General features: G+C 51.1%; 1 protein-coding gene and 1 long non-coding RNA gene across 7 annotated transcripts in view; one reads left to right on the forward strand and one right to left on the reverse strand.

Annotated features, from left to right (window-relative positions):
* Positions 1 to 6,753, forward strand: part of EBF3 (EBF transcription factor 3) — a 123,303-nt gene extending 116,550 nt beyond the window's left edge. The window contains exons 9-13 of one of the 5 annotated variants that reach the window (XM_019644149.1): positions 1 to 156; positions 1,193 to 1,381; positions 1,777 to 1,971; positions 2,945 to 3,057; positions 4,090 to 6,753. The exon at positions 1 to 156 is cut by the window's left edge and continues 22 nt beyond it. In XM_019644149.1, coding sequence (XP_019499694.1) covers positions 1 to 156; positions 1,193 to 1,381; positions 1,777 to 1,971; positions 2,945 to 3,057; positions 4,090 to 4,107 — 671 coding nt within the window. In that variant the 3' untranslated portion in view covers positions 4,108 to 6,753. Of the gene's footprint in view, positions 157 to 1,192; positions 1,382 to 1,773; positions 1,972 to 2,916; positions 3,058 to 4,089 lie in introns of those variants that run through there. The other 4 variants (XM_019644151.1, XM_019644152.1, XM_019644153.1 and 1 more) reach the window with 4 other exon arrangements.
* The window catches only part of LOC109383571 (uncharacterized), a 10,236-nt gene continuing 2,121 nt past the window's right edge, over positions 3,362 to 11,476 (reverse strand). The window contains exons 2-7 of one of the 2 annotated variants that reach the window (XR_002124219.1): positions 10,969 to 11,138; positions 10,566 to 10,614; positions 8,322 to 9,811; positions 7,596 to 7,850; positions 4,137 to 4,254; positions 3,362 to 3,734 (exon numbers count right to left, since the gene is read on the reverse strand). This is a non-coding gene — a long non-coding RNA (uncharacterized LOC109383571). Of the gene's footprint in view, positions 3,735 to 4,136; positions 4,255 to 7,595; positions 7,851 to 8,321; positions 10,615 to 10,968; positions 11,139 to 11,476 lie in introns of both variants that reach the window. The other variant, XR_002124218.1, reaches the window with a different exon arrangement.

Raw genomic sequence — 11,476 nt, forward strand, 5'->3', positions numbered from 1 at the left:
CTGACATCGCCGAGGCGTTGTACAGTGTCCCTCGCAATCACAACCAGATCCCCACGCTGGGCAACACCCCCGCACACACCGGCATGATGGGCGTGAACTCCTTCAGCAGCCAGCTCGCCGTGAACGTGTCAGAGACGTCGCAAGCCAATGACCAAGGTAGGCGGCCACGCAGGGCGGACCCCGCCCCCGCCCCCCGCCACAGGGTGGCGAGACTTAGCCGCAGCCGACCCGTCCTGAGGCCAGCTACACAGCACAGTGCTCGGTCCCCAGAAGCTGTGCCCAGCAGCTGCCGTGCAGAGAGCACGCTGAGGGCGCAGAGCCTGTGTAGCAGCTAATTGGCTGCTTATCGTATCTGCTAGAAGTTTCCTTGAATTTATTCGTAAGCGACCTGGTTTTCCTTGAAAGTCTGGGGTAAGCCATAGGGTAGCTGTGATGTAGTGAGCCAATGGGACCCTCCTTGGATATGTTGCATGGGTGGGATTTGGTTTCTAAGTTTGGAATGAATAAACGTACAGGAAGCCCCACTGCCCCACGCCCTGCACCTTATCCCATAACTCAGCGTCCTGGGCGGCCAGGGCTCAAGGCACCGACTGCGTGAGCCAGTTCCTCGAGTCCACCTTAAGTCCCCTCTTAAAGCTCTGTGCAGGCGGTTGCATCAGGAAGCACCTCAGCTGTACTGCTGCTGGGCCCGCATTCACCCGTACCCCACGGCAGGAACGAGGCCACGGCTCCCACTCCCTCCCCACACTCACAGATGTAGACAGCAGCCATAAAAATGAAGACCCCCCCAAAGAGCCCTCCATGGGGCGTCACGGCCACAAACAAGCTCTCCTTGTCAGCCATGGCATTTGAAGGTCTGCAGAGGCCGAAAGTTCACCTAGTGGGGGGACAGACCAGGAAGCCAAGCTGTTGATAATTGCTTGTAAAGAGAAACGTGAAAGCAACTGACGGTTAGATCGAAGCACGCTTCGGCGGCTGTCGAAGCCAGCAGACAGGACAGGCCTAGCGATGACACGTGCCAGGTCTGGCGTGACAAGGTTATCCGAGCTGCGTAGGGGCGTTAGGGCTGGAGTAAAGCGTAAGGTCAATTAAAAATGTTTACTATATGACAGAGATTTGCGGGGAAACCCCCCCCAAGTGTCTCTCCCTGATAATAACGTTATTTTTGGCCGGGGGGGGGGGATTTTAACAGTCGGCTACAGTCGCAATACAAGCAGCGTGTCCCCGCGAGGCTACGTCCCCAGCAGTACTCCCCAGCAGTCCAATTACAACACAGTCAGCACTAGCATGAATGGATATGGAAGTGGCGCCATGGCCAATCTAGGGGTCCCTGGCTCGCCTGGATTTCTTAATGGCTCCTCCGCTAACTCTCCCTACGGCAGTAAGTGTCTGTTTTTGTCACACGTCATCACACAGATTCATTTTCACTGCAAAGTCAAATGTGTGCATTGTTGGATGTTCTGTGATATGAGCTACTGGCTAAAAGGAAGGGTGGCCCCGGAGGCTGGGCGTCCACATGACGACTGTAAATTGACCTAAAACGGGCCCCACGCGATCACATTGGAAACCCAAACACAATCGGAACCAAACGGGGCCGCCCAATTGGAAACGAAAGTCCAACACCAGAGTTTGCCTGTTACCCAGAGAGTGGCCAAGCCAGAGGCACCTCACGCGCGCCCCGCTGGCCCCGGTGTCCCGGGCAAGGCCGCGAGGGCTCTCTGTCGTGTTGCCGCGCCCGGCGTCGCGTGTCCTGACCTGTTTGCTTTGTTGCAGTAGTGCCGTCCAGCCCCACCATGGCAGCCTCTTCGGTCACCCTCCCTTCAAACTGTAGCAGTACGCACGGCATTTTCTCATTCTCACCTGCCAATGTCATCTCTGCAGTGAAACAAAAGAGCGCCTTCGCGCCCGTGGTCCGGCCCCAAGCCTCCCCTCCTCCTTCCTGCACCAGCGCCAACGGGAACGGACTCCAAGGTGAGCAGCGGTGCGCGGGCCGGGCCCCGGGAGTGCTCCAGGAGCCCCGGCGGGACTGTCCCCAGCGGCCTCCGGAGGGCAGGCCAGGCTGGGCCACACAGCGCGGGGTGGGGGGCGGGAGCTGCAGCCGTTCCTTGGGGCACATTCTCGGACCCTTGCATGCTCTCCTGCGGTCTGCCGCGCTGCGATACCCGCACCCACCCGGCATTCGTAGGAATGACACCCATTCGTTTAGCCCCACAAGTGCCAGATTCTTTCTCTTGGTTGATGAAAACCATTCCTCACCCTTCCAACAAGGCCGAAATGTCCTCGCGAAGCTCAGGGGATGGCGCCCCACGGGGAAGGAACCGGGACTGTGTTCAGTCCCTCTCGGCACACAGGCCTTCACGGCCAGGGCACAAGCCCTTTCACTGCCCAGGACGGGATGGCGGGGCACTGTGCCACCTGCAGAGCCCGTCTCAAAATCTGCCTGTTCTCCTTGTCCTGAGGCAGAGCCTTGGCTGTCAGCCTGGTCTCTGAGACCACAGGTGCCCCCAGGCTGTGCTGTCCTTGGCAAGGGGCTGCACCCAGACCCAGGGCCACGCACGCACCTATGCTGGATGGCAGGGCTTTTCTGAGTGGTCTCTTTCAAAGATTCACAAGGGAGAGGGGGCAGCCCCCAGGGCAGCGGGAGGCACTGCCGCCCACCGAAGAGGCCAGGCGGGGCGGCCCCCAGCGCCTGCCCAGTGCCGGCTCCCCCTGGGCAGTGGCCATCCTGTGTGGCAGGTGGGGCCCCGCGAGCGCCCCCAGCTCGTGCGTGGATCTTTGGGATTTTCAGAGGCCCACAGGCACTGAGATTAAGTGGCCGCCATCTGGCCTCTTTCAGACACCACCCTTGGTATATGCTCCTCCCGGTGAAAATCAAATCCAGTTACTCCTTTAAAAAAACTGAATCCATTCCTCCAGTATTTACTGAGCGCCTACTATGTGCCAGGCTCCCTGCTGGGTGCTGAGGACGCTACCGTGGAGAAGACAAACTGGCCCTTTTGTGAAGTCGGTGGCATATTTCACTTTGATGAACTAATGCTCAAAAAAGGAACTGGAAAGGTATCAGTGATTTGAAATAATTGTCTTCACAACATCTCTTAGTGTGTGAGAGGGACACCCAGGCCCCCAGAGTGCCGCCACCTGGCCCGGGAGGGAGCCCGCAGTGGTCACCAGACTGCTTAGAAGGCAGGTGGCCAGGGGCCGCGGCCCCGTGCACACGGTGTCGGGCCCATGGAAAGACGGTGCCATGTAAGCAATGTGTACACACACACACACACACACAGGTCTTCCAAGCCATAAAGTTGTAACGGTGAGTCGGAGATAAATTAATATTGTTGAAATTAATGAGCTGAGAAATTGAAGCTCGCATCACTACATGAACAAATGTATTAATATGTTACATACATAAATTAATGAGAACAATCATTCTGACAAAAATTAAACAACACTAAAGTTAAAAGATTTTAAATCACATTCGTGCCAGGAGTCCAGTGGAAAGCGCCCGCTACGCGTGGCATTGGAGCGCAGTTTTCTCTTTCATTCTGAGAGAACCGATGGTCGCGGAGGCAGAGCTGTGACTTGCGTCTCCTCAGGGCCCTTGGCCTTGAGCGGGCAGGGCAGGTGGGCTGAGTGGCTCTGATGCTGGAGGACCCGCGACTCACCATTACGATCCAGAGCGGTCAGCTGGTCAGAGGCAGGGCAGAGCAGGGGGACTCGGAGGCGTGTCCAGTTCTCACCTAGGGAGAAAGAGCAGGTTGGTTCACGTCTGTGGACAGAGGTGGCCTCTGGGGAGCCTGGGCTTCTGTCTGCTCTAAACAAGCCACGGAGATGTGAGGGAAGCACAGACGTCCCACCCAGAAAGACCAGACGCCCTTCCCGTGCCACAGGGAGCCTCTGAGGAGCCCCGCAGGGGGGTGTCCCCACCTGCACCCCCATCCCCTGAAGTAGGTCACCCCATGCCTTAACCAAGCCCACGGCTGGTTAACGGTGAGCCGGGCAGTCCCAGCGGCACCGCTAAATAAAGCACCAAGAGAAGGCTGGGCCCCTGCCCAGACGCGGCCCCCAGTAACCAGGCTCCTCTCTCTCTTGCAGCTATGTCTGGGCTGGTAGTCCCGCCAATGTGAGGACCTTTTGTTTACCTTCCGCAGCACCCAGCTTCCAAGGACGGACTTCAGGGGACACGTTTAGTATATTCAGACATGCTGATGGAGACAGTATCTTCAAATACGTCAGCAGCAGTCGGAATGCTACAAAAGACTTTAAAGATTTTATTTAAACTATTAAGAATCGACATGCAAACAGCCTACTTCTTCATGAACAATTCCATTTTATTGACTGAACTTTTCTCATATTTTCACATTTCTCAGTCCTGAAGAATAAGGAAAACAAAGCAACGCCTATTTTGTATAAAGTTTCTGACCCCGTCTTGGCTATGTCTAGTACTTGCTATGTGTTGGGAGAACCTTTGTGAATGCACCGTTTTGATGATCATGAAACACTGATGAAAAATGCCTCCAGACATTTTTCTGTACTCATACTTAGATTCACAATGGTTGTGTATCTCTATAATGTGAAATATTTTTTTGTGGTGGAAAAAGGGGGCCAAGGAGGTTGAGCCATCAAACTGGAAGAAAGGATGACTATATGATTAGGAGAATTGGGGGTGGCAGGGAGGGGGGGGAGGGTTGATCATTGCTTACCTTCATCTTAATGAAACTTTGTAACTTATTGTAGTTAGAAATTGTAACTTTGATATTGAATTCTCTTGCCTTCAACAAGCACACTGACAGAGAAAAAAAAAATGCTACTGTCTGTTGGTTAAACTATTCTCCCACTGCTAGAGCTTCCTGTTAAGCAAGTGTGATCTGCAACATTTTTCAACTTTTGCTAGCACTGTATACTATTGCATTCTTAGGCTACTGTGAGGTCCATGTTTCTTGTACCAGAAATTGTCCTTTTGACTTCTAGCTCCTCCCCCCCTGATGTGTTTTGTATGTGGTTATAAAATTGTAGACTTTTGTGATTTTGCCAAAGTTGTAGCTAAATATTTATACACTTGTCTTGAATTTTTTTCAGATCCACTTAAATATTTAGAAAAAAAATGGGTTTTATTCTTTATGTGTCTTATAAGGAATAAAACGGTCTCCATTCAACACTTTTCCATGAACACTTGCAGTTGCTAAGGGACTTTATTTTGTAACATATCAATTATAAATATTGTATTTATCTTTGAAATTTTGTACATTGCTTTTTCCCGCCATTTTCTTTTCCTTTTTCTTGTCCGTATTGGTTTTGGATCGTGGCCTGGTGTTAAGATGCTGGGAAGAGCATTAAGCCAAGAACCGTCTCTTTGATCTGTTTTGTTAAAATGAACCAGTGTCGTTGCATTTCATTTGTACTTAAAAAATTTGCTATTGTTTAGACTTTCCATCCTTTTTTTTTATTTTGAGGAAAAGTCAAATTCATTGTTTATTTTTATATTATTTTTAAGTTATCTGAACAAATACTTTTGAAAAAAAAAGTTTGTTGTATAGTCAAAACAAAAATGGTGCCACCGGCTGTGACAAATCCAAGTAGATTCTGTGCATGTGGAACAGCCACAAAGAGGTGACACCGTTTGGGGCTGTGTCCTTATTTTATTTTATTTTTTTGTAGAATGTAAAAAGTCATTTTAGCTGCCACCCATGACTTTGCCACATAGCTGAACTGTGTTTACTGGAAAAATTCAGAGGCCTAAAGTTTAAAATAAAATTTACTTCTGATGTTTTAATTAAAATGTTTGCCACATTAACTTCTCTGATGCCTTAAAAGTAGACTTCTTTGAAGAACCTTTGTGCTATTCTATCACAGGCTTACACCACAATTGTTAATCAATATTTCATTTGGAGATTTACGGTGTAAAACACACACACACACACACACACACACGCACACACACACAGAAACAAAAGCACAAACCTGGTGACTCCTGTGTCACTCCTTTCCGCGTCTGATTCTGCTGCGTCCTCCCAAGCTCACCTCAGGTTCAGAGAGGTTTTGGGGGATCAAAATGATCGCTGGCTTTTAATTTTTTTTTTTTTGACAGTACTTTTTGTGTGTGGTCAGACCTAACAGCACTGTCTGTACTTTTTAAACTGGAATGACCTTTGGATCCTGTGCCTATCAGTGCCAAACCTGCAGTGAGACCAAAAGGGTCAGCTTTTCCCCCACGTGCGCTGCTTTGCAGACGCAGCGCAGCAAACGTTTTGCAAACTGCAGCAGAAATCAAACTTAACACAAAAAGGAGGGACTTTTTAAAAAACTTTGACAAAAAGCAAAACAATGCACAACTTAGAAAAATATTCATTCAAGGGACTCAATAAACAGAATGTCCCCCGCGGTCAGCAGGTCACACCCTGGCCCTGTGACAGCTGACGAGGCTTAGCTACGTGGAAAAGCCTGAGAAGTGACTTTGGAACTAAATTGCCTCCGTTTTATTTTGTATCAGTCGGGGTTCGATCTAACAGCGAGCTCCCGTGTGCCCGTTAAGAGCGTTTGCAAGTCCTCTCATTACCTGCACTTGGATTGTGTTTGAGATTCACTAGTCAACGCCCTCATCGCTTCATTGTCTCAAAGCTGAGCGCGTCACTAACTGCTAGATTTTACTGTTAAAGACCCTACAATAAGATGGTTTATCTGTACATTTTTTCAGATATTTAACTGTATAAAAATGTTCATTTTACACAATATTTAATTAAAGTATTTCTTGTCTGTGAATTTCACTTTGGGTAATTTTATGTTTTGATTATTACAGCGACGCAGCAAACACCGTGTGCACGTCCCACTGGGGATTTCACTTGCATACCTCGGGTCTCAGAGCTGTGTCTTGGCCACGATAAAAACGAGGCATAGGAAAAGCTTCCACAAGGTGAAGGATCCTGGAACACTCCCCAGACCTGCAGAGAGGCTCTTGCAGTTATCTGGAGGGCCCTGGTCCCCACAAGGGCCTGTGTGTGACTGTGTCAGACACGGGCCCAGCAGCCCTGTGGCACCTAAACAACCGTGAGGCTCCCTGGGGGCTTGGTCACCCCATTCCCCCAGCCCTCTGCTCCTGAACTGAGGGTTCCGCAGGTAGAGAGCAAGCACCCCCGAGGTCCCCACTGCTGGGCCCCGCTGGAGAAAACAGCAGCTTTTGGGCGGCACATCAGCAGAGGCTCTGGGGGGTGGCGGGCACCAGGTCCCCGTGCCTGCTGAGATCTGACAGGAGTGACACCCTGCCACCTCCAATTCCAGGTCTACTGCAGTGGCATAACAGACCCCACGCACTGCAGTGGCCACTGGGCTGCACGGAGGTGTAGCCAGAGGCACCGACTACAACGAGATCTGCCATCGGCACTGAGGTCCTAATTTACACCATGACATGCAGCTCCGTTCCGTTTCATTCTGTCTTTCTCATTTCCTCCTCAATGAAAGGCTGCTTTTACATGTTTTGGCTTGCAGCTCCATAACACATACACATAAGTGTGATCCAAATTAACTCACAAATGTCCTCTTAATTACTTGTTCTGCTGAGCAAAACAGGAAACAATTATTCAAAACATAAAGAAACTTGTGAATACCTTTCTCTCCTGTCAATGACAATAGGTTCCTTTGACTGCGTTCTTGTTTCAGCCTTAAAGAGGCAGCAGAGCCAGAGGCTCATGGGGTACAGAGCCGCAGCCTGCCCACGCCCACTCCCCGCCCTCCAGGCTCCTGCCCAAGGTGCTGGGGGATGGGGCCGGGGGACGCCATTCACCGCCTTTCCTCCTCTGAGCCAGTGCCAGGAATGCCAGCTTAGGGGTGCTGGCTGGGGTGCTTCCTTGGAGACCTGCAACCTGGGGAGAGAGAAATTATTTCATGTTTGGGTTTCGAACCAGAAGCCAGAAGTGCGTTCCTCAGGATGTACGCCAATTATTGCCAGGCCGCCTTTTAAGGCCTTTCAGGCTTTTAAAGATTATTCAAAGCACTCGAAATGGGCTTCAATCTAATGCCTCATTTCATTGCATTAAACAGCCTAGTTAATAAAGAATCGATATATTCAAAGGGCAAGGTTATCTTTTGTCTATAAGGGGTGGTGTCATTCTGAACCTTTTATAGTTCAAATGCTGAAAAAGACCTCATGAAATCCATACTCATCAAGTGGGTCAACGAGAGCGATAAAGAAAGGGAGGGAAGACAGGCCGCCTCCTTTAAAACAACTCCAGCCTTATCTCTTCGCGTGGAGTGCCCAAAGAAGTCCTCAGAAAATGTCAATTTCTCCTCGAGACAAGAGGCTACGATGCTCAGGTTTTCCAGAGAATACGTACCATTAAGGGGCGGCAGAGGCGGCTTTGGCGGCCATTTGTAGCCGCGCCTGTCCCCCCGCTGCGTGCTCCCCCCGGCAGATAATACGAGTTGTTGATAACTGAAGTGTCAATACGCCAAAGAGCGATTTTTGAATGTGAGTCCTTGTGCTTTGAGCTCCCAGGCCGATCCCAGGCCCTGATAACGGCGCAGCTGCCAACGGACACCCCAGTTGGCCCTCACAATTAATGCGATGAATAAATCACACAAAAGAGTCGGGCTGCTTTATACTTGGTGAGACAATCCCCTGTTTTACCCTTCAAGGATTCCTTTTATGTTGGAATAAGGTTGCTTTTAATGAAATTTAAACTCATCAGAGGAAATAAAAAACCTCCAATCAGATTACAAATTGATTTTTTGGTCATTTGTCATTGCCCAGCATGGAGCCGCAGGTTTCACAGGGAGCCAGTGTGCACGCAGCTCCCAGCCCCTGGCCTGGGGACAAGCCGGAGCGGCTCCTGACCCCCCGTGCAGACTCAGACAGGGCTCTGACTCTGCCCCCGCTCACTTCTGGAAAAGTAAACCCACAACAAGAGCGAGCGGGAGCCATTCAGCTTTGAGTCCAGCCATGGCCTCACCTGGTGACACCCAGTGTCCTTGGCAGAGCTGGCAGTGACTTCTAGGTCTGCAGTTGTGATGCACTGACAGCCAATAGAGACACATTCTCTTGGGCTTGTGGGGAGTTCTGGTTCGGACCCAGGCCCTGAACCTGCTCTGTGACCCCCACACGGAGCCCCAGGCCCCACACACGCAGCTTACGACCTGGGGCGGCGAGAAGACACACCCAGCTCCTACTCAGCCATTCTGTCTCAGCCCAGCCCGCGCTCCTGGCCAAAGCTCGCCGCGCCTGGCAGGCTGGTTGAGGGGGCCCTTCTCCAGGTTCCCGCCAAACTGTGGGAGCCAGCTCAGGCCACCAGATGCCCAGGGGTTCTCCTGAGGTTCCTGGATGGACTTGGAGCTGCTTGAGCATGAGACCTGGCTGGCCTCCGTCACCTTCCACCCCCACACTGGGGCGCCCAGTCCAGGCTGAAGTGTCCCACCGAGCATCCGGGACGTAGGCTGGGGCTGGAAGAGCGTTTTGACCTCTTGGAAAGATTGGGGCCGAGGACAAAAGCAGAGTGGGCTTGAACTTCTGATTCAAGAGCGCTTGGAGACCACCTTCTGAACTGTAATCTTGGAAGCGAGTCCAACACCCTGGACATTTTCATACAGCAAATAAGCATCACCCCTCACCCAGACCGGCCGCACCGGGCAGTGTACAGGGCACTTGTCCCATTGTCTCAGGTCATCCCTGGGAGCTTGGCTGGAGCGGGGTCCCCTCCCTCAGGGGACAGAAGTGCAGTTTGTGGAAGTGAGACGACCAGCCCAAGGCTGGAAGGACAGAGCTGGACGCCACATGAAGTCTCTGATCGCCAAACCCTGTGCTCTTTCCACGGACGAAGGCTGCAGACACCTTCAGGAATAAAGAAAACAAGAGAGACCGTCCGGATGGAGCAAGAACTGCACCTCCCTGAGAGGTCCCGGCCAAGCTCACAGAGGACACATGTCACCCCCAGGGCCCCAGGGGCCTGACTCAGGGCCTGGACAGGCTGTGCGATGGAAACTGGCTTGTCCAGCTGACGTCAGCTCGGGCTCAGGAGCCTTTCTTCAGGACACAACCAATGTCACACGTCCACAATTTGGCAGCCGAAGTCAGAGGCTCACTCGCTAGGGCCTTGCAACACACCAGCAGGGTTCCAAGGACCCCGTCCCAGCGCTCTCCCCGCAGTGTCCTCGGGTCACCAAGCGTTCCACCTGGGGCCGAGGGGACCAGGACGCCTGTGTACACTAGTGTCCCTCTGGTGCAGCGGCATGTGTGGTGTGGGCGGGGGGCCAGAGCCCAAGTGCAGGGGCCATTCACGGTGTAGGGACAGGAGGGGTGCAGGCGGGGGCCCCTGAGGGCCCCCCAGTGCCAGAGGGGCTGGGTGGCAAGGGTTGAGCCCGTCAGCCAACTCCCAACCAGGGCTCAGTAAAAGCTTCCGTCACTGCCGGCAAGGTGACGATGGGGACAGGGCGATGAGGAAAATAAGAGCCATGATTGGGGTGGTGGAGTTAGAGGCCGTGAACAAAACAGAAGCGGACGTCCAGAAGGGAACCTGCGGTCCCACCCGCGGCCCTGTCAGACCACTCCTGCCACTGCCGATGGGGGCTGAGGACCGCTCTCTCACCTGACAACGGCTCATTAGCTAAGACCAAACCGGAAGCTCGTGTTTCCGCCTGCAAGAGACCAAGCTTGTCACTGCCCCGCTGTGCCACCACGACGGAGCCACCAGAGCCCACGCTGGTGTGAGGCTGGAGCCTCCAATAGAGAGAGAATCCGGCAACAATTACAACAAAGGGCTTATATTCCTAATATATAATTTTTGCAAATCAATAAGACTAGATGGACGCCCTGAAGAAAAAAAATGGGCAAATTCACAGTCAACTCACAAGGGAATAATAGAAGTGATCGATACGCTTAGGAAAATATATTCAAGCTTACTTAAAAATGCATATCAGATTAAAATAATGAGATGACATTTTTTTCACTTGTTAAATTAGGAAAGATTTTTCTTAAAAGCTAATACTCACCCCTGTTGATGGCGAAATGAGCATCCTTACAGTTGTCGATAGAAGAGTAAGTGGTACAACCTTCTGGAAATCAATTTGATGTGATATCGAGAGACAACAATGGTCATATCCTCTGACCCACTAATTCCACTTGTAGGAATCAATCTCAGGGAGATAGAGATTAGACAGGACTGTAAGCACAAGATGTTTGCTGCCGTAACATTTACTTTAACAACGGGAAAGAACCCACGTGTCTAAAAATAGGAACCATTAATTGAATTATGGCATAGCCATGTAATAGAATATATCATATATTTATATATTCTATTAAGCTATTAATATGTTTTTGAAGTATATTTAATGAAATGGTAAATACTAATGACATAAAATTAAGTGAAGCAAGCATATAATACTGCATATTTATAACATCATCCCAGTTGGTAAACTTCTATGTAGACAGAAGGCAAGAAAGAAAGAAAGAGAGAGAGAGAGAGAGAGAGAGAGAGAGAGAGAGAGAGAGAGAGAGAGG

This window comes from Hipposideros armiger, unplaced genomic scaffold, assembly GCF_001890085.2.
Source record: "Hipposideros armiger isolate ML-2016 unplaced genomic scaffold, ASM189008v1 scaffold_85, whole genome shotgun sequence".
Lineage (NCBI taxonomy): Eukaryota > Metazoa > Chordata > Mammalia > Chiroptera > Hipposideridae > Hipposideros > Hipposideros armiger.